Source organism: Mustela erminea, chromosome 2, assembly GCF_009829155.1.
Source record: "Mustela erminea isolate mMusErm1 chromosome 2, mMusErm1.Pri, whole genome shotgun sequence".
NCBI lineage: Eukaryota > Metazoa > Chordata > Mammalia > Carnivora > Mustelidae > Mustela > Mustela erminea.
The window spans coordinates 15,365,903-15,387,507 of NC_045615.1; the positions used below are offsets into that span (position 1 = coordinate 15,365,903).

Here is a 21,605-nt window from a genome sequence, read left to right on the forward strand (position 1 = left end):
TGGAGAAGTGCCTCTGCAGCGAATGCTCCTCTGCGGGCTGGCTGTCCATTTTGGTGAGGCGTGTTCAGCCCCTCAGCATCCTACAGCCTTTCCCCCTCCGCCATGGCAACTCGGGGATAGGGAGCGTTCCTGCTGGTTTTGGAGGGTGCTCCCCTCTCAGAGCAGAGCAGAGTCTCCCAGGAGAAGATAATAGAGCCACAGGGTGAGGGGCTTTCCCCCCCCGCCACCCCCGTCTGGAAACAGAAAACCTGATAGTTCATGGGGGAGTGGGAATAAAGGAAAAGTTGGATTAAAAGTTGGTCTGTAGAAGCCTGGCACTCCCCCTACTGATCAGACAGCTCTGTAGCCATTGTCCAGTCAGCCATTCTGGTCTTAGAACAAATTCTGGTGTTAGCTCCTATTTCAGGATTTAAGTGATTCCAGCTACTACAATATTCTGTTGTGCCAATATTACATGTTTCTTGTGATTTATAATTTCTGAGATTACAGTTTACTTCCCATTAGCTTACATTTTAGACTGGTGCCTCCCAGATGACCTTTGGTTTCCTGAGAGGTATTTGGGTAGGTATTCCCGGTCCCTTTCCTTACCTATTAACCTTTCTTGGTTAGGTGTCTCTGAGTTGACCAATCTTGTCTGCATGTGCATGGTTTCTTATCTTTAATTTGGGGTCTCACACTGGTGGTGCACTCCCCAGACCAGGTGGCACCCGAAGCCCTGTGTGCTCTGATCAGCCCTCACAGGAAAGGGTTGCTGTCCTTTTATTAAGATGCTGGTTCCAGCGAGGCAAGTCAGTAGGTGGCTGTCACCCTCCTTACAGGCCCCACTGTCGTGACTAGTATTTTTTCCAGTTTTATTGAGGATCAGCTGAGATACATCACTGCAGAAGTACAGTGTGATGGGTTGCTTTACGTATTTTGTGAAACGATTATCATAAGGGATTCAGCTAACATTTGTCTTAATGCTGATTCAGTGAAAAGAAAGAAGAAAGGGAGAAAAGTGTTCTTGTGATGAGTACTCTCAGACGCTACTCTCTTAGCACCTTTGCTGTAGATCACCCAGCAGTGGTGGCTCTAGCCTTTGCGTGGGACGTCACATCCCCCATACTTATTTATCTTATCACTGGGACCTTGTGTCTCTTGGCTACCTTCCTCTGATGCCCCGCCCCACCATCCCCCTACCTCTGATAACCACGGGTCTGATCTCTTTTTCTCTGAGTTCTTGTTTGCTTGTATTGCTCTTGTTTTTATTTTAGATTCCATGTGGAAGTGAGATCATACCTTATATGTCTTTCTCTGACTTATTTCACTTAACACAATGCCTTCAGGGTCTGTCCGTGTTATTGCAAATGGTGGGATTTCCTCATTTTTCATGGCTGAATAATAGCCCACAGTAGATAATATACATCTTCTTTATTCATCTGTCAGTGGACATTTAGGTTGTTTCCATGTCTTAGCTACTATAAGATAATGCTGCTATGAACACAAGGGTGCAGATAATCTGTTTGAGTTAATTTTTTTTTTTAACCTTTGGATAAATTCCTAACAGTGGAATTCCTGGATCATAGGGTAGGTCTGTTTTTAATTTGTGAGGAACCTCCATACTGTCTTCCCCAGTGGCTGTACAAGTTTACATTCCCACCAGCAGTGCACAGGGCTCCCTTTTCTCCCCATCCTTGCCAGCGTTGGTTACCTCTAGTCTTTTGGAAGATGATTCTTCAGATAGGTGTGAGGTGATATCTCATTGTGGTTTTACTTTGTGTTTTTCTGATGATGAGCAACGTTGACCATCTTTCCATCTTTTCATGGCCTTCCATATGTCGTCTTCTTTTTTTTTTTTTTAAAGATTTTATTTATTTATTTGACAGCAGAGATCACAAGTAGGCAGAGAGGCAGGCAGAGAGAGAGGGGGTAGCAGGCTCCCTGTCGAGCACAGAGCCTGATGCGGGGCTCGATCCCAGGACCCTGTGACCATGACCTGAGCCAAAGGCAGAGGCTTAACCCGCTGAGCCACCCAGGCGTCCCACCTCCATATATCTACTTTGGAGAAATGTCTGTTTGGGTCCTTTACTCATTTTTTTTTTTTAAAGATTTTTATTTATTCATTTATTTGAGAGAGAGAGAGCACAAGCATGCAGAGAGAGAGAAGAGGATGCAGGCTCCCCGCTGAGCAGAGAGCCCGATGCGGGGCTCGATCCCAGGACCCTGAGGTCATGACCTGAGCCGAAGGCAGAGGCTTTAACCCACTGAGCCACCCAGGCATCCCGCTTTAGTCATTTTTGATTAGGTGATTTGAGGATTTTGTTTGTTTGCTCACTGTTCAGTTATATGAGTTCTTTATATGTTTTGGGTAATGTTTTGGATATTAACCCCATATCAGGTATATGGTTTGCAAATACTCTTTTTTCCCTCTTCTGTCTGTTGTCCTTAGGGAATGTGATTATTCATTCAAATGACTATTGAAATCCAAATAGTTTCTACTTCAACCACTTAAATGAAAAAAGAAATACATAGAGAGTATATTTCTCTGCCTTCCTAAAGGAGAACATCAGAAAGCCTTTTTTTTTTTTTTTTTTTGGTCTTGGGATTGGCACCTTGGGCATCATTACTGCAAGACCTCCCTTTCTGGCATGTGTGCTACTCAGGGCCTTATGCTAATGGATTGTTAGGCTTTTTATTTTTTTATTTATTTATTTTTATTATTTATTTATTTATTTATTTATTTTGAGATTTTATTTATTCATTTGTCAGAGAGAGAGAGAGAGCAAGAGCGAGCACAGGCAGAGTGGCAGGCAGAGTCAGAGGGAGAAGCAGGCTCCCTGCGGAGCAAGGAGCCCGATGTGGGACTCGATCCCAGGACGCTGGGATCATGACCTGAGCCGAAGGCAGCTGCTTAACCAACTGAGCCACCCAGGCGTCCCAATTGTTAGGCTTTTTAAATTCTCACCTCCATGTTTCATATTTTTGGGGGTGGTTGTTTTGTTGCCAGCTTGTGCTTTTTGTTACCATAAATGGTTCTAATAGGTCCTTTCTTCCCAATGAAACTCACACTTTCCTCTTCACAGTCTTAGGAAGATCAGGCAAGGCCATGGGAAGGTATGGGAGCTGTGAACTCCAGAGCCTTCCATCCTGAGACCCCGTCCTGCTGCTGGGTCTCCACTTGTGGAAAAAACAGAACTACTTCAGAGAGGATCCAGGAAAGCTGCAGATGCCACAGCTTGTTAGCTTGGACAAATAACCTGACCTTGAGGAATCTCAGTTTTTTGAGCTGTAAAATGGGGATTGTATCGTCCCTCCGTATTTTCTTGAGTTTCCGGGAGGTCAGGAGGCAAAGGAAGTCTGCAAATGTATGTGTTAAAGGGAGTGTAAACCCAAGTGCCATTCAGACAGCACCTGGTGGTTTGAGTTAATGAGCAGGTCTCTTGTATGCTTCCTTTAAAAACTGCTGGAGAGAATGGTTAGTTCTCTAGGAGATACTCAGCTCCTGGTTTGCTTCCTCCCACTGGGCTCTGGGTAAAATGCCGAGTCAGCAATCACTCCTCTCCCCGCCTCCTTCTGGAACGCTCACATAGTTTTAGCACAGTTCAGATCAGGTTTAACCACAGTGCTCGCACACACGTACACATGTGTGCTCTCCCTCCCCCCATGCATGTACAAAAACAGTGCTACACAAACTCTCTGCCTCACACGGCATATTCGCAAGCATGTTTTTACCTGTGCCTTCTTCCTTACATAGAATTCTCTGCCTGTTTTCAAGAAAACACAACAGTGTCAGAACTGAGTTCTTTTTTTTTTTTTTTTTAAGATTTTATTTATTTATTTGACAGAGAGAGAGATCACAAATAGGCAGAGAGACAGACAGAGAGAGAGATGAGGAGAAGCAGGCTCCCTGCTGAGCAGAGAGCCCAATGCGGGACTCGATCCCAGGCCCCTGGGATCATGACCTGAGCCGAAGGCAGAGGCTTAACCCACTGAGCCACCCAGGCGCCCCTCAGAACTGAGTTCTAACAGTAAACCTCCTCCTTTGCTTTTGATACTCTGTCGTCATTTTAGGGCAAGCAGCAGGTATATTTCTTAGGGCACATTATTTTTGGAATATGGAGCTTTCCCTACCCATAGGGATATCATCCACTTAAAACCCTAAACCTAAAAAAAAAGAAAGAAAAAAATCCTAAATCTGATGGGATTTTTTTTGTCTGTGTCCTCAAAGGGCTTACAGTCTAAGGGAGATGCAGTCCTCCTGGCACTAGTAGACATTGTTACAGATTCCTGATGACCAGCACCCATGTGCTGGGCACTGGCCCAAGAATGTTTTAATATCCAGCAGTGTATGCAGGAGACAGCAGTGCATGAAAGGCACCTCGGTGGTTTTGAAAGCAAATGGGGAGCTAGGTGTGAAGGAAGGGGAAGTGCACTTGTTCCTGGGTAGGACTGTGAGAACAGCTTTCGTTCCCTGCTGGCTGTGCAAACAGAATGATCTCCTTGACTTGGACTGAATGATGGTTGTGCAGTCAGACCAACAAAAGTGTTTGCTGATCATGGTCATTTAGCATTTGCTAGGGAAAATTCGGTGTAACCAGATCAGATGACCTATTTCTATGGCCCATCTGCTGGAATATGAAAATAGCACTGCTATTTGGGACTTTTACTTTTTCTTTCCATTATTCTATTACATCTATTACTAACAATAATGGGAATGCTGGGTGCTCACTTAGAGGGGATGCTGTGGGGAGGATTCCAGCCCTGAATGGGAACTGGGCAACCTTTAAGGTCCCTGTCAGTCTTGCTGGTCTGTAATTTTTAATTTTGCTGATGGTCTAAACCATCATACACAAATGGAGTGTAATCTAGCTTTTAAAAACCTACAGTAAAAGATGATGATTAGAATGCCCTGAGAATCAAAAGAGTCATTTTTCAAACAGTTGATTTAGAAATGTTGGTATTGAGTCAGTCACTAACACGCTCAGTGCGTTATATCTTAAACTTGTAAAAAATTGAAAATTTTGGAATGGTGTAATAACATAACTTGAGGGGTCTAAAAGTTTTAGCTGAGGCCCTTGGCTATTCTCAAAGGGGTTTCTGTGAAAAGCCAGGCTGTATAGAAGCTTCTGGAAAGAAAGGTCAGTGTATGTCCAGTGAAGTGAGTATTTTTTTCCTTTTTCTGGAGTAGGCATTGGGGGGGTGGGGTGGGTGGTGGGTGGGGTGGGGAATTAAGCCTGAGAACCACGAGGCACCATTTGGATGGTGATAACATAGGGGTATGGCAACTTACTTTTGCTAGGGCTGAAGGTGACCAGAAGACTAAGAGGATCATAGACGTATTTGCATATAATCATAAATATGTTGTAAATGCACATGGCATCTCTCAGCAGGGGTCATCCCTGGCTAAGCATTGCTGAAAAATGAGTTGTTTGGGAATCCTATATCCTGATAAGTTCTGTTGTAAAATGATAGCTGTGGTTTGCTACAATATTTTGACCTTTGGATGAGCTTAGATAGTCACTTGAAGAAAATTTTCAAGTTAAAACTTGACTTGATTTACGGGACTCCTGGGTGGCTCAGCCAGTTGGGCGGCTGCCTTCGCTCAGGTCATGATCCTGAGGTCCTGGGATTGAATCCCACATCAGGCTCCTTAGCTTGGATCCTGCTTCTCCCTCTGCCTGCTGCTCCCCTGCTTGTGCTCACTTTCTGATTAAAAAAGAAAAACAAAAAATAAAAAAAACCTTTATAGCTTTAAAGGAAAAAAAAAATTAGCTTTCTGATAAGATAATAAGAAGGCTACACAAAATATTAGCCAAAGAACGGAAAACTCAAACTGTTGTTCTGTGTAGTAGTTACCAGTGAAGATCATAAAATGGAAAGCTGAGGTTTAGTAGGGAATCCGAAACTCCTGGCAGAGGGTTGGTGTCCCTCCCCACGTTCATTAGACAGGCAGCAAGCATCTGAGATTTAACAAATGGGAGTCTTATTCCAAGCTTCCTTCTCCTTCAGCAACAACAGCACACCCCATGAAACCTCATTAGGTGTGTGTTGAATCGTGTTGACTTACGACCTGCCTCCTGGAAGTATGGCTAGGAGTGGACTGTGAGGCCAGGAAGTGGACTGCCTGGCTTGCTGCAGTGTCTTTGGGTGGGAGGAGAGAGCAGCCATTGTGCATGAGCACGTGTGTACACACACACACACACACACACACGTGCTGAGACAGGTGGTTGTCCAGCAACAGTCACATGTCAGATAGCAATTTGCAACTCAGAACCACAGAAAGGGGTAGTTTTCCTATTGTCTGTTGCAGTCATTTAACTGATGGCAGATGTCCTCATTAAGGGCTATTAGTACATCAGAAGTGTTTGCTGAGGTTAACCCCTTTTGGACATTGACCAAAATACAAGGGCAGCCCCCCATGTATTAATGATAGCAGCAGGGATGAGAAGCACAGAAAGGCTCAGGATCCCTTTAAAACTGTCCATCAGCTGGGAAGGCGTTTTTAGCATAGGTTTATGCTTCCATCAAGGAATTCCTTCACTAACTTCATAAAGTGGGATTGGGGTGTGTGTTGAAACACTGTTACTGTTACCCTGAAGTAGTGGTTTCTTTTTGCTACATTAGAATAGTATAGCAAATTAGGGCATGGCTGTTTATATGGACTGATTGCTCCCTAGGAAGAAACCAAAGGGAGTGAATAGAAGTAGAGGTGAGGAAAGAGGGGTTTAAAGGAGGCTGTAGTTAGATGAATAGAAGTGTACTGGGAGGTAAGGTGGGACCCATTTCCCTGGAGATGGAAATTCACAGGTGATCCTGGCAGGTCAGTGTAGATCCAGAGCTACCCTGGTCCCCTGACTCACCTGTGTGACAAACCCCTGTAGGTGCTTCAGGTCATTTCTGAATCCCTGAGGGACTGTGTTGATTATAGTGTGCATAAAATGCCATGTCCATAAAATAATGAGAATAATGATGAACCCAAGAGAGGCATCGATTCACCCCAGGCGATGCTGCCCGGTCTGTATTTAGTCTAGATTTGTAATCTTCACGTCCATGCTATCCATCCCCAGTATAAACTCAGGTAAAATGTTCCTTAACATTTGGGATTGTCATGTTATCTCTTTTTGCTCTCCGAGAGGCAGTATATGTGTAAAGGTCTTCTGAACCACTAAATGATTAACAGTGGCTTGGACTGTTTAACAGGGTCACACTAAAGCATTGACCTTTATTTTGTAGGTCGGAGGCTAAGTGGAGAAGAGATTTTCAAGGAAAGAAAGTGCACAACGAATGGAAAAGAGAGACTTGTAGGAATGAGAGCTAGATTTTTTTCTATTGAGGTTCATTGACATAGGAAAAAAAATACCGTGTAGGTAAAAAGCAGTGTAATTGACTTGTATTTTAAGAGATCCCACACGTACTAGAAATACCCAACCCGGAGCACGGGTTCCTATTTGTGTAGCCTCCCCAAGCTAACCTTTTTGGCGCTCAGTTTCCTCATCAGAAATAGAAGACTGTTGTTGCTCTCAAGTCATTTCTGAGGATTTAATTAAGTACAGTCTGTGAAAGCTAGTGCCTACTCGGTACTTAAAAAAGGCAGTTTCCCTTCCGTTTTTCTCTTCTGCTTTTAAAAATTAAGATGTGGGCATCCTATAAATAAATCAGATAATAAAATGCATTTCAGTGGAATTGGGCCAGTTAAAGGAGAAAGGCCAGAGAATGCAAGCAAAAGCACGTGAGGATGTGCTGGGAGTGGACAAGTTCACCAGTTTGCACAGATCCAGCAAAGCGTTCACAAACCAAGGGAAAAGTATTCTTTAAATTTAAAAAGAAAAAGGCTTAGAAAAACATTGTCAGAGTCTGCTAGCCAAATATTTCAGGCCCCATCTGAAGACTGGAAGCCCAGGAATTTTGGAAATACTATCCTTTCTTCATTTTCAGTGGTAGAAACCTCAAACTTCCTGCTGTGGAAAGTGGGGGTGGCCACTGTACTTTTTTTTGGTTAAGGAAAGGGTTGGGTATTTTTTTTTTTTCTTTCCCCGGATGGGTGCTGCCATCTGATGTCTCCAAGTGGCATTGCGGTTTCGCCTCTAGCTTTTAGGAGCCCTCTGAAATTAACCTGAAAGTGACAGGTTCTTGTTTCTGGCTTGAGGCTCCAAGGATGAAGGTGGGTGACTGCTCTCTGAAACTGTGTGAGCTTGGATATATCATTTTTTTTTTTTTAAATGGTAAAGAATTTTCTCCTTAATTTTTTCTTCTTTTGTGTGTTAGAGCTTCCCAGTAGTGTTCCTGGATGTGAAGTCACCAGACAACTAAACAGGAACTCTGTAGGATGCTGGTGACTTTAACCTTTTCTTGTTTTTTGCTTTCTAGGGAAATCATGGCGATGATACCATGCTATCTGATTCCATCTGATTCTGATACCATGCTCTCTGAAGTTTGTAAAATATATTTCTAAAAATGAGCCAAACATTTTCCCTCAATATTTACATTAAATATTTTATTTATTTATTTTAGAGCATGAGTAGGGGAAGGGATAGAGGGAGGGAGAGAATCGAAGCAGACCCTGTGCTCAGTGCAAAGCCGGAACTGCTTGTCCCCATTAGGTGTGAAAGTAATGTCTTATGTACAAGAGGTGTTCAGAGATGAGCTGTCCAGATGACCTGGGAGTTAGGACTTGTTACCCCCAGTGGGAAAAAAAGGGACCATTTGTCATCTTTTTTTTTTTTTTTTAAAAAAGATTATTTATTTATTTATTTATTTGACAGAGAGAGATTACAAGTAGGCAGAGAGGCAGGCAGAGAGAGAGAGAGGAGGAAGCAGGCTCCCTGCTGCTGAGCAGAGAGCCCGATGCGGGACTCGATCCCAGGACCCTGAGATCATGACCTGAGCCGAAGGCAGCGGCTTAACCCACTGAGCCACCCAGGCGCCCCCATTTGTCATCTTTTTAAGAATATGAAAGTTAAGTCTCTTATAGAATTATGTGGAAGTCTGTGTCCAAAATGTTCATTTCGGGGCGCCTGGGTGGCTCGGGTCACAATCTCAGGGTCCTGGGATGGAGCCCCACGTCGGGCTCTCTGTTCATCGCGGAGCCTGCTTCCCCCCCACCCCACCTGCCTCTCTACCTACTTGTGATCTCTCTCTATCAAATAAATAAAATCTTTAAAAAACAAAAACAAAAACAAAATGTTCATTTCCCTGAATCTGGAACTAGAGTGGACTTCGTTCTAATAACATTACTTTGAATTTCTGTCCCACTTGGCAGATTGTAAAGATCGTGTACAGCGGTGTTCTCATGTGCTCCTCCAAGGTGCTGGTGAGCGGAACATTAGTGTTGTGACTTGTAGGTGAGGACCACAGGCTCCGAGTGGGTCCTGCCCAGGTGGCCTGAGGGCAGATCTGTGTTTTCCCTCCCTTAGCAGGGAGGCTGCAGGTCAGGGGAAGGATTTCCCTAGTCAGCCTGTTGACTGATACAGATCACTGAGGGATCTGGAAGCTAGAGTTCTTGTTTTCTGGAGTGGTGTAGATGGATCAAGGTCAAGGAGTGGCCAGCACTAAGAACTCCTGAGGGTCCCACCCAGCCCTGGGGCTGACTGAGTGCCTGGGTGTTTAGAACCCCTCCTCTCAGGCAGGAGGGTGTTGGCTAATGAAATATCGTTTCAATCTCTTTCCTAGCTTTTCCCCCTCTAGAGTGTGGAAGGCAAGTGCTACTCAGTTCCCCGCTTTCTACAGTTTGATAATTGGGGGTACAGGGATGCCTCAGAATATCCTGAAATGACACGTGCTGGTTTTCACAACAGCTCCTGTTTATGGTGGGATGAACCCACCAAGGCCTGGAATAGTCTTCCTTGGTCTGGATCTGGGCTGTGGTCCTGCGATTCTGTCATCCCTTAGTGCATTAGTAGCCCGACGCCAGGTGCTGTCGGAGAGAGTCTTCAGGCCACTCTGATTCAGTGAGGAGAGCCAGATTGGAGTCAGGAAACCAGATCTCCTTCAGGCTGTAGCACCAACCACTTTTCTTACTGCGAACAAGTCTCTTAAGCTCTCGGTGTTAGTTTCTTCAAGTGTAAAAGGAGGAGAGTTAGCGTCTCATTTCTGTGGCTCTTTGCAACTTTGAAGCCAGCTAAGCTGGAGAGTCTGCAAGTCTCTGACAGATGTGCTTGTGCTCTGACTTAGCGATGCCGTATATAGGAATCTGACCTAAGGAAGCATTGTTGGTGTGTGTCTGCGGAGGTTGAGCTCAGACGATGCTCCTGCAGGCAGAGCAGATGAGACAGCAGCATAGAGGACTCAGGCCTCAGGGACAATAAAGGGTTTGTTAAGTTAGCAGTGATGCACCTGCTTAAGAAAATATAGTGTGGTTTTGTTTTTGTTGTTTTTATTGAATAATGTTCAGTGATAGGGTAAAACCTACAGAAGCTTTTTAGTGAGAATTCATCGTTAGAGTTTACCTAACGATGATCCCCTTTTTGTAGAAATAGAAGAATGTAAATGTATATATTGAAGAAGGCGTGGAATGTTCTGTAGGAAGATCGGGGATCTCTGGGAGGCGGCATCTTGAGTAATTTGTTTTTCTTTGTGCTTATTAGTATTTTCTAAATGTCCCACTGGGAATGGCTGTTACTTGTGTAAAAAGAAAAGGAACTGGAGAAGCTGCTTTAAACTGTTTCATCTACTTTAACAGATGCTTGCAGATGCCTGCTGCATGCAAGGGGTTGCACGGAGAGCTTCCTGATTCCTCCAGATAATGAATAAAGGACCCTCTGTCTCCTTTGCCTCCTCAGGAAAGGCTGCAGAATGGCCAGTGTGCTGTCCCGGCGCCTTGGGAAGCGGTCCCTCCTGGGAGCCCGCGTGTTGGGGCCCCCCGGGACTGCCCCACCCTCAGAGCCTCAGACCGAGCTGCTGGAAGGGGCGGCTCCCCAGTCCTTCCTGGCCTCCAAGGACACTTCCTGCCAGGAGCAGCCCAAGGAAATCCTTAAGGCTCCCGGCACCTCAGGCCTCCAGCAAGTGGCCTTTCAGCCTGGGCAGAAGGTAGGTTGAACCCCCAGGTGGACCAGGTGTGTGATCTCCTTGGGGCTGCCAGCAATGCCCTGAATGGCAGACCAGAAACTCCAGGCACCAGTTCATGCACAGACATTTTACTTGCAGCCCTGTGGGCCTCTGGGCAGTAGGCTTCCCTAGAGAATGAGCCATCATTTTTTTTTTTTTTAAAGATTTTATTTATTTATTTGACAGGCAGAGACCATAAGTAGGCAGAGAGGCTGGCAGAGAGAGAGAGAGAGAGAGAGGAGAGAGAGGAGAGAGGAAGCAGGCACCCTGCTGAGCAATGAGCCTGATGTGGGGCTCAATTCCAGGATCTTGGGATCATGACCTGAGCCGAAGGCAGAGGCTTTAACCCACTGAGCCACCCAGGTGCCCCAGAATGAGCCATCATTAGTAGACCCAGGGCTCCTCCATGACAGTGCTGTCTGGCATTTGTTGTTTTGGAGTCAGGCCTACTCAAAGCCTCAATTCAGAGCACAGCAAGGGCTCTGTTTCTCAGTCTCCCTCCGTTTCCAGCTTGACAAAACAAGAATCTTAGGCTTGTAAGAGACAGATAATACTGCATCTTTGAATTCCCTTTAGACATTTTCAGGAGGCAAATGTGTTTAGTCAGAACGATGTTTGTGTTTCCTTTTCTGGTGGTCCCTCTCCTTGTGGCAGGGCCCAGTCATCCCCTGTACCTGATGTGATCACTAGGTCTGAGGGCATTGCCTTCTCAAGGGCCCAGAAATAGAGACTCTACCTTCTCTCTCCTGCTGGTGCTTGTGTTGTCCAGGGCTCTCTTCCCATGATAGAAGGTGACCTGCCAACTGCTAGGCATCCCTTGAGAGTGGTTGGCCTACTTCTCCATCCCTACCAACTTGTCCCCAGGTAGACTTAGAATTCTTTGAAGGGAAAAATGCAGGGTTGATCAGTTCAAGGTCATAGTTGGGGATACATACAGGCAGCAGATCCATAGGACTTCAAGGGCAAGACAGAGCAAGTCATCAGGAGAATGGATACATATTCCAAAAGTTCATTTGGTTAAGAGTTTAATCCATTTACATTTAAAGTAATTATTGATAGGTAAGGACTTCCTCTTTTGTTATTTGTTCTCTGGTTGTTTTGTAGTTCCATTGTTCTTTCTTCCTTTCTTGCTGTCTTCCCTTGTGAGTTGTTGATTTTGTTTGTTTTTTTTGTAGTCTGTGCTTTGATTCTTTTCTCTATCTCTTTTGTGTATCTACTAGAGGTTTTTTCTCTCTGGTTACCATGGAACTTACAGAAAACATGTTATGATTGTAAGAGTCTATTTTAAGATGTTAATATCTTTTTTTTTTTTTTTTAAAGATTTTATTTATGTATTTGTCAGAGATAGAGGGAGAGAGAGCGAGTGAGCACAGGCAGACAGAGAGGCAGGCAGAGGCAGAGGGAGAAGCAGGCTCCCTGCCGAGCAAGGAGCCCGATATGGGACTCGATCCCAGGGCGCTGGGATCATGACCTGAGCCGAAGGCAGCTGCTTAACCAGCTGAGCCACCCAGGCGTCCCAAGATGTTAATATCTTAACTTTAATTGTAAACATATTCCAAGATCAGAGAAAAGTCCAGAAACTGGCACATTTTCTCTCTCTAGAGAGTTTGTATAAGGATTCGTTTGGGGAGAAACTGATCACTGTGGCCCATTTGAGTGCTCAGGTGGGAAGCAGCTATCTGGGAACAGCTGCTTGCATTAAAAATGAGTCAGAGACGCAGTCTGTAGCAGGTGGATCCTGGCTCTTAGCACTGGGGGCGAGTGGTGGCAGAACCACTGCATACTGACCGCCCGTTGCTCTTTTTCTTCCCTGCAGGTTTATGTGTGGTATGGGGGTCAAGAGTGCACAGGACTGGTGGAGCAGCATAGTTGGGCAGAGGATAAGGTGACGGTCTGGCTTTCGGATCAGAAGCTACAAATCTGCTGTAAGGCGGAGGAGGTGTGGCTGGCCGAGGCCCAGGGCTCTGTGCCCCAGGCACCTCCTCTGGAGCCAGGAACCCCAGTACCAGCCTATAGGCCTGTCTCCAGAAACATTGATGTCCCAAAGAGGTTTGTGTGGGAGCACCTGGGCTCTGGGCTCTGAAAGTTATGTGGGTGGTGGGGTTTGGGGTTGTGGGCTTGCTTGTGATGGAGAAGGAATGTGAAAGTTTTGGGTGTCTAGTTGTCAAGATACAGGACAAATGGGATACAGAGAGGGGGGCATCCTTTAAAAAACAACAACAACTCCAGAACAGCATTTTTCCTTCTGTAACTCGAGTATGGGTGGTACATCTTCAGTTGTGGCCAAGGGCTATTATGGCTCCTTTTCATCCTTAAATTAAAGTTAGTAGTTTTTCATGATGAAAGACAAGAAAAAATGGTTTCGGTCAGGAGTCTGCAGACTTGTTCTGAGTGGGCCAGGCAGAAAATCATGTTGCTTAATGAGTTAAATAGTCTTGGTCCCACCTGCTTAGCTCTGCTGTGGCCGTGTCAGTGCGGCCATAGATGATACGTAAACATGAGGCATGGTCATGCCCCAATAAAGCGTCACTTATGGACACTCAGAGTGTCATTTTATGTAATTTCCATGTGTCACATATCAAGAGAATTCTTTTGATTTTTTGAAGCTGTATAAAAATTGTGCCATTCTTTGCTTGCGAGCCACGTAAAAACAGGCAGTGGAGCATTTGGCCCACAGCCCACTGATTGCTGATCCCTGGCTTAGATACTCAAAACCATTGATGAGTGAAGAATGTATTGCTTTAGGATTGTATGATACAGTTTTCCCTGAGACTATATGTATAGCTTCTAATTTCTGTATTAGGTACTCAAGTGCACATTGATCTTCTAAGACCAAGAAGGAAAATCTGCCAGTGGCGATTGCCTTCTCTAGAGGTTGTGCAAGCAGTTAGGTCCGGTTCCACCCCTCCTTCTGTGTTTGTGGCTACCGCTGATACCATACATCTGGGTCCTCAGACCAGACCAGAGCAGTAGTTGTGGATTGTGAATTCAGCTGACGAAGAAATTGTTTTGTTCTTCTTCTTTGGAAATAAATATTCAGAGATCACACAAAAAGGGGACACTAATTTGTTTATTAATCTATTACTAGTCCTGGTTTAACTGCTTCAGACCCAGTCACATATTTCCGTGGATCTGAACAGTGAAGAAGGAATTCATACAAACCTTTGAAATAGTTGAGCCACCTAGAAATTTATTTCAGAGTAACTTTTCATACTTTAGCAGTAATCTATAGACAACTCTTGAGTTTACTTCCACATAATGTAACTTTATATGGATTTTAAAAAAATTGTACGTAGAATTTTACAGAACTCCACTGGCAAAAGCATTGAGATTTGCACCAGGAGATTTATTTTAGTGTTTCTGGTGTCCTTGCTCATTGGCTTGTGTACTAGGTTCAGAAGCTGTCAGAAATGTCATCATTTTTCTCGGGAGGGGAAAGGAACTGGTTAGTATAATTGCTCCCTCTTTAATTTAAATAGAAGATGGGGAAAGGAAGGTAGTTTTGGTGGTTTTGAATTCCAGCAGGCATCTTTTATGCCCGTGGTTGATTTTATGGTGTCCGCTCTTTTTTCTCCCAAATAAAGTTCCCGACTTTAAGTCCCAGTGAGAGGTCTGACATGAATTTAGGGGAGAATGCAGACGCCTCCCAGTGTCCACAGTGGCCTGGGACCGACTTGCTTGCAGCGGGGTTGACTGACAGTAGATACGCAATTCTGCATGGGTATTTTTCATGAAGAATGAGGAGAGACCTTCATGCTTTATTTAGCATGCACACTGACTGATTGGAGTGGGGGCATGGAGGGGACAGTCCAGACGTGTGAACCCATCACGCACCCTGCTGTGTCAGGAAGTAACCTTTGGCACTCACCCACTTGAATCCAGGAAGTCGGACGCGGTGGAAATGGATGAGATGATGGCGGCCATGGTGCTGACGTCCCTGTCCTGCAGCCCCGTCGTGCAGAGCCCTCCTGGGGCCGAGGCCAACTTCTCAGGTGAGGAAGGGGGCCCCCTGGCGGCTACTGGGTGTGGCGCAAGCCCACCCCTCGCTGCCTCTGCTTGGACCAGCCCATTGCCTGGCAGTAGGATTGCCAGGGTGTCTCCTCACTGGCTCCTCAGACTGGCTGAGTGACATTGAGTTAGCGGCTTCCATTCTTTTTCTTCAGCTTCCTCAGCTGGGGAGGAGTTTCCTGGTGCATTGTGAAGATGATTGAGCCCGAGGCTGAGCCACACTGGCCGCTCGAGTAAGTTCTTCTATGGGAGTAAGTGAGCGAGGCACTTTGGTGGGGGCCTGAACAAGGCCAGTCGAGGAATATTTAGTTCACGAAGGGGAAGCTTACCAAATGGTCCCCTAGTGGCCTCAGAAGATTCACGCCCCTGTTCCAAGTGCCTACTTCAGCCTTGTAAATCAGTGCGGGCCTATAGGCCAAGGACCCGGAATGCATGAGCTGAAGTCGAACTAATCGAATTGCTTAACGCAAAGCAATAGTACGACTTCACAGCAAATTTTTCAATTAAAAGAAAACCTTCTGCCTTGATGCCTAAAATACACTATCGGTAACACGGGAGGAAGAAGGGTTGCTGAATGCTAGTCGTTTGACAAGACCGGTAGTGAACCTGAAGTTCTTTTCGAAATTCATTATAGGGCTGGCCTAACTTACTCCCAGGGAATAACTTTGTCTCCATTGGGGACATCTAACTGAATTGCGAGCTGCTTAGAAGCTTAGGGGAACATACGTGTTTGCTCAGACCACATGCCAGGAGGAAAGTGGCCTTTGCAGGTGTTCCTCATAAGGAAATGCCCTGGATGAAGGTAAATTTAAAGGAGCAACGAGCCTGGCTTATTCTTCACCCAGAGCCTGTGGTCAGTGCTGAGGCTGCCGGAGTGAGTCCTGGCCGTCAGCCAGCATGAGTGGCGCAAATCAGCTTTGCACACCTGCTCTGTTAGTGCTTGGGAGCTGCACAAGCAGAATGGGGAGGGAAGGAGTCAATTTTACATGTTCAGGACATTTACAAGCTTAGGAGATCCAGGAGGTTTGTCAACTGCAGGAAGGTCAGAAAGTGTCATAAAGGGAAAGAAAATCAGTGACTCCAGGTCCCATCAGGGTGTGTGGTGCACCAACATATGCACCCCTGACTGATGATACACCTGATCCTCATTTCTTAGGTCCCTGTTCGACCAGCATTTTTAATCGTCTGTTAAAGATTTTTCCCCATGACAGTATATTTTGGATCCTGTGGTCGAAGTTAGTGGAGAAAAGTAAGGCTTTCTTGGCAGCTAATGATACTGCTGTCTTCTGCAAGGTGAGGTCTGTACCTTGCTGGGGTCACGGGTACTGTTTGCACAGAAACCACCAGTTTTCTCTGTTGTCTGTATTAGAGCTGGCTGTGTGTGTGTGTGTGTGTGAAGAACCAAGGAAATGACAACTCTCTCTAAGAAACTCACTGTAAACCCTCATCACTGTGTATTTGCGGCAGAGCACTTTGTTTTCATGGGATAGAATATTCTGTTAACCTTGCCCTAGAAGATCTTACTGATCTATGGAAGAGTCATTTCTGTTTGTCTTACAACTTATAGATCAATTTATGATATTAAATGTTTTGTTTTCTATTTTTCTTCCTTTTGTAAGTCAGTTGGCCAGTTTTCAGCATTTGAGCCATTTGAACGATTCCTCTGGGGAAGGCAGCTGTATTGTGTGGCTGGCTGCTCTTGGACCTACCCTTTCTCGCTAGAGCTCTGATCTCACCTAACGTAGTGTTCCACTCCCTGACCCTTCTTTCCCTCGTAGGTTTCCTGAGTAGAAATGTGTGGGCCCTGGACCCATTGGCCTGTTGGTGGCCCCTGAGTTCTTCCCCAGAGGGCTACCCTGTTTTTTTTCTTTGCCTTATGATTTACTTATTTTACAGAGCGAGAAAGAGAGTGAGCTTGGGGGTGGGGAGGGGCTAAGGAAGAAGGAGACAGAGAATCTCAGGCAGACTGCCTGTTGAGCCTGAAGCCCGATGTGGGGCTTGATTGCTGAAACTTGAGATCCTGACCTAAGCCAAAACCGAGAGTCAGACACTTAATGGACTGCCACCCAGGCACCCTGAAGGTCTACCCTGTGTTAAGCCCTTACGTGTATGTGTTGAAACTGGGGGTTAAAAAGTCCTCGCTTTGTGACTTAACAGCGATACTTAGGGAAGGAAGAGTTCCTCCTCCCATTCTGTTTGGGTGGGCTGCTTCTCACAGGGAGGAGAGCCTGTATTAGAAACACATAATGCTGAGAGTCTATTTCAGATGTCTGGATGAGCCTACAAGCCTTTGAGAATCTGGAGCAGGATGGGCGAAGAGCAGTAGGATTTTTGACCTGGCCCCAGGGGGTGTGGTAGTCGATCTCAGAGCCCGAGGTTGGGCAGCTCCGTAGGACACCTGCCCGTGTTGGCAGCTGGGGCTTTGGGGGACGTGGCCTGTGTACCTACACATGTCACAGCCTTTCCAGCCTTTCCCCTGCTTCTCTTGTGATTTCCAGGCCATGTGGAGGCTGAGAATTTCACCTGTGTCCCTATGCAGACTCAGTGCTGGGAGCAGGTCGGCAGATGCAGGGGTCGTGTGGGCTGGAGGGGCCTCCCCGTGAGTTGGTGATCATTCTGAGTTACTCTCAGAGTTGGTTTTCCCTTCTCCAGCTGTGGGGTTTACCGGTGAGCAGGGGAGTCCCAGGGCTGTGGCCACCTTTGGTAAATGTCGAACTTCCCGTGGCTCTAAGAGCTGGCAGGATTGTCTTCCACATGCAGGTTTTGATGTCCTTGCCTGGATTTTCATAACCAAAAGGTGCTTTTCCAGAAAGCCTGGCCAAGGAGCCCTCAAGTCGGCCTTTCCATCTGACTCTGCTGCTGGGAAAGGGTCCCCAGGGAGACGAGGGACACTTGCCTGTGCAAGTTGTCACCTACCCTTCTAGGCCCCAGTGCAGGAGGGCTTTTCCCTCCCCACACCCCAGCTCCTGCTCCTCCCCTGCTTGTTTTTCTTTTCTTTTCTTTTTTTTTTTTACACATACAAAGTGAGACATTTTAATTAGATCTTTCTATTAATAATCTGTAAAACAAAGTTGCTGTGTGTCTGTTGGTTAATCATTACCAGTGTGGCTTGGGTGGGCAATGGCCACTAGCAACAGAGCAGGGCAACTTCATGGAAGCTCAGAAAAGAGAGGTTTTGGGGGATCCCCTCTGTCCCCCATGGAGTGGCAGAGCCAGAGCCTGGAATTGGATTCAGGAACCTAGACTCCAGACTCGAATTTCATGGTCTCCGACGCGGGCTGTTGGTTGGAATCTGGCATAGACAGAACTGGGCCAGAGGCCCGGCCCGGGCATCACGAGTGACCGCCGTCTGTCTTCTCTCTGGTCAGCTGCGCGAGCTGCCGGTGACCCGTGGAAGGAGAGCGGCGATGTGTCTGACAGCGGCAGCAGCACCACCAGTGGGCACTGGAGCGCTGGCAGTGGCATTTCTACTCCCTCGCCTCCCCACCCCCAGGCCAGCCCCAAGTATTTGGGGGATGCCTTTGGTTCTCCCCAGACTGATAATGGGTTTGAGACCGACCCGGATGCTTTCCTGTTGGATGAACCGGCTCCACGCAAAAGAAAGGTATGTGGTGGGGCGTGGGGCAGACCGCAGCTGGGGGCCGGCTGTGGAGGGGCGGGGCCCCACAGGTCCTCCGGTCTCCGGCGCAGGCCCCTTTTCATTTCCCTTTGCTCCTGTGTTCCCTTGTGATGCCCGCAGGGCCACACTCCTCCTGTTTCGCACCTACCCCTTCTCACCGCTGCTGTGATCCCTGCCTTGTACGTGGCCCTCCTACAGGACTTGTGTGCCGGGCCACTAGTGGGGGTCTTACCGCCACTACCCCCCACCCCAACCCCCCAGACCCAGTCCTGCTGCTGACCCCAGGACCATCCACTCCTGGCTCCTGTCTCTCTGCCTCTGCCTGTCCAGTCTCTGGTACCAGAGAATCCCTTCCCTAAAGCCTTTTGCTGGGTTCTGTTTGAGGGCGGCCGACATCCCCACAGGCTGAGGATGAGGGGCCTCTCCCGACGCTACCATCTCCCTTTCTCCTAGAACTCGGTGAAGGTGATGTACAAGTGCCTATGGCCAAACTGTGGCAAAGTTCTGCGCTCGATCGTGGGCATCAAACGACATGTCAAGGCCCTCCACCTGGGGTAGGTGTTGGCCTGCTTGCTTGGGGACGCACTCAGGCATTCCTCTGCCTTTCCAGTTCCCCATGACCCACAGCCAATAACAGTTCCAAGACCATTGCTGAGAACAGCACCTGGTGCCTGTCCCTCGCCCCTCTGTCTGGCAGAATAGCCTGATGGAAAGAGATCTTGGCCGGGAAGGAAAGGCCCTCCTCTCACAGTGAATGGTGATGCTCTTCTGGGGAGGGAGCTCTGTCCATCTTGTGGACGTGTCTTCCTGCCTCACCTTAGGAAGCAGGCAGTTTTAGGTCTGGGTAGAGATTGGGTAATTTGGTGAGACTTCACTGTGGGCTCCACAACTGCTTCCCGCCAGGGAGCTGGGGTTCCCTTAGCTCTGACTTTCAGAAGCCTGGCCTGCTCATAGCAGTGGAAGCAGACCCATAGCCCTTCCTTTGAGGACAGAGTGTGACCACATGCAGGGGCCAGGGGCGCAGAGAGGCCCATGGCAGAGCCAGATGACTGACTGTTGCAGGACGAGAGGTGTCTACGTGTTCTGCAAGAGGGGAAGCCTTATGTGTCAGGAAGAACAGGACGCATTCCTCTGGGATGCCCCATCAGCAGTGGGGCTCCTTCCCTGACTTGGTTGGGTCTGCCTGAGCAGGCATTCCTCCCTTTTGGGCTGCTGTGTCTGAAGTGACCATCCCCATGTCTCCCTCCCTCACAGAGACACCGTGGACTCAGACCAGTTCAAGCGGGAGGAGGATTTCTACTACACAGAGGTGCAGATGAAGGAGGAAGCTGCTGCTGCTGGTGCCACCACAGCCGACCCAGCTCCCACCCCTGGCATGACCAGCCCACCCCTCGCACTCCTTCCACCACCTCCTGCAAAAACCCAGTCCTCAGGCCCAGAACACCCAGGCCTGGAGTCTTACCTGCCCTCTGGTGCTCTCAGCAAGTCAGCTCCTGGCTCCTTCTGGCACATTCAGGCTGACCATGCGTACCAGGTGTGGGGCTGGGGCACACGGGGAGCTTGGCCTCGTGGCTGGGAAGCTGTTCTGTGTCTGACCTGTCACTGGCCAGTCTGATCACAGAACACTGACCACGAGGGTCGAAGGCAGAGGCCTTTGTCTAAATGGCCAATTTCTAGCTTCTACAAAGAAGCAAAGGAAAATGACTTCACACTCAGTAAATGTGGGAATTCCAGAGCTCTCCATGGGTGGCTCTCGTGAGTAGCCAGGTCGATGGACTTGAACTGGGGAGTTGTTACATCACTAGTTTTACAAGGGGATGGAGTCATGTAGTTGGACTTCCCATAGTAAATCCCTAGCTCCTAAAATGGCATGATGTTAACAAACGGTCCGGATTCCATTTTTTTTTTTTTTTTTTTAATACCTGCTGTGTGTCAAGCATTGGGCTTAGCTTTTCAAATAGAATAAAACATAGTCCCAGACCTTGTGAAGTGCATGGTTTAGCTGGAGAGAGAAATGAATAAGTCTAATTAATTATAATAAATAGGGGGTGCCTGGGTGGCTCAGTGGGTTAAGCCGCTGCCTTCGGCTCAGGTCATGATCTCAGAGTCCTGGGATCGAGTTCCGCATCGGGTTCTCTGCTCAGCAGAGAGCCTGCTTCCCTCTCTCTCTCTCTGCCTGCCTCTCCATCTACTTGTGATTTCTCTCTGTCAAATAAATAAATAAAATCTTTAAAAAAAGAAAAAAAATTATAATAAATAGAGTACCTTATGAGAGGCAGGAGAGATTCCTGGGTTCAGGAAGAACCAAGCTGTTGTGCCTATGTGGGTGGGCACGTTGTCACAGAGAGGTGACACGTATGGTGATCTTTACGACACATAGCTGGTACTAGGTGAATGCACAGCTTGCTTTGTGCCATTAAAAAAAAATTCTTTTCTGCCTACAGCTTGGTTTTATCAGACTCTAGGCTGACTTACAAGTTAGTAGTTAAAAAGCCATGCTTTCAGTTAGAAAGCCTTTACACGATGGGCCAGCTCTCATTAGAACGAGTGGCTGCTGGGCTAGTTCACATGTGGCCAAGGTCAGGGGGCCCTTTGCACAGCTGGCTGACCGTGGAGCTGGGACCTTGAGAGGGTGGCTGGGGCTTTTACGAGCAGACCTAAACCTGGGCGCCTGGCAGCGTGTTGCTCCTTCCAGTGGCTGCCCAGGGACACCATAAGCTTAGTGTGGCACTACCACATGGAGTCAGGAGGCGTGCGGACTTCTGGGCGCCTGCCTGTACCATGTTCTTGATAGGTGAGCAGGCGGAGACGCTAGTTCACGCTGATGATTCAGTCCGAGGCTGGCACAAAGACCCACTCTGAGAGAACGAGTCCAAAAAAACACTTGGAGCCTGGGACTAAGGAGAATAGCTCGCAGACTTGGGCCTGTTGCGCGCGCGCTCTCCCTGTTTCTTGG

The 21,605-nt window shown here is 47.3% G+C and overlaps 1 protein-coding gene across 5 annotated transcripts in view; it reads left to right on the forward strand.

The window, feature by feature from the left end:
- Positions 1-21,605, forward strand: part of ZNF395 (zinc finger protein 395) — a 43,988-nt gene that overhangs the window by 18,469 nt on the left and 3,914 nt on the right. For 3 of the 5 annotated variants that reach the window (XM_032332314.1, XM_032332310.1, XM_032332313.1), the window contains exons 2-7: positions 10,758-11,004; positions 12,839-13,071; positions 14,905-15,014; positions 18,399-18,634; positions 19,103-19,203; positions 19,904-20,183. In XM_032332314.1, the coding sequence (XP_032188205.1) occupies positions 10,771-11,004; positions 12,839-13,071; positions 14,905-15,014; positions 18,399-18,634; positions 19,103-19,203; positions 19,904-20,183 (1,194 nt within the window). In that variant the 5' untranslated portion in view covers positions 10,758-10,770. Of the gene's footprint in view, positions 1-9,148; positions 10,535-10,757; positions 11,005-12,838; positions 13,072-14,904; positions 15,015-18,398; positions 18,635-19,102; positions 19,204-19,903; positions 20,184-21,605 lie in introns of those variants that run through there. The other 2 variants (XM_032332311.1, XM_032332315.1) reach the window with 2 other exon arrangements.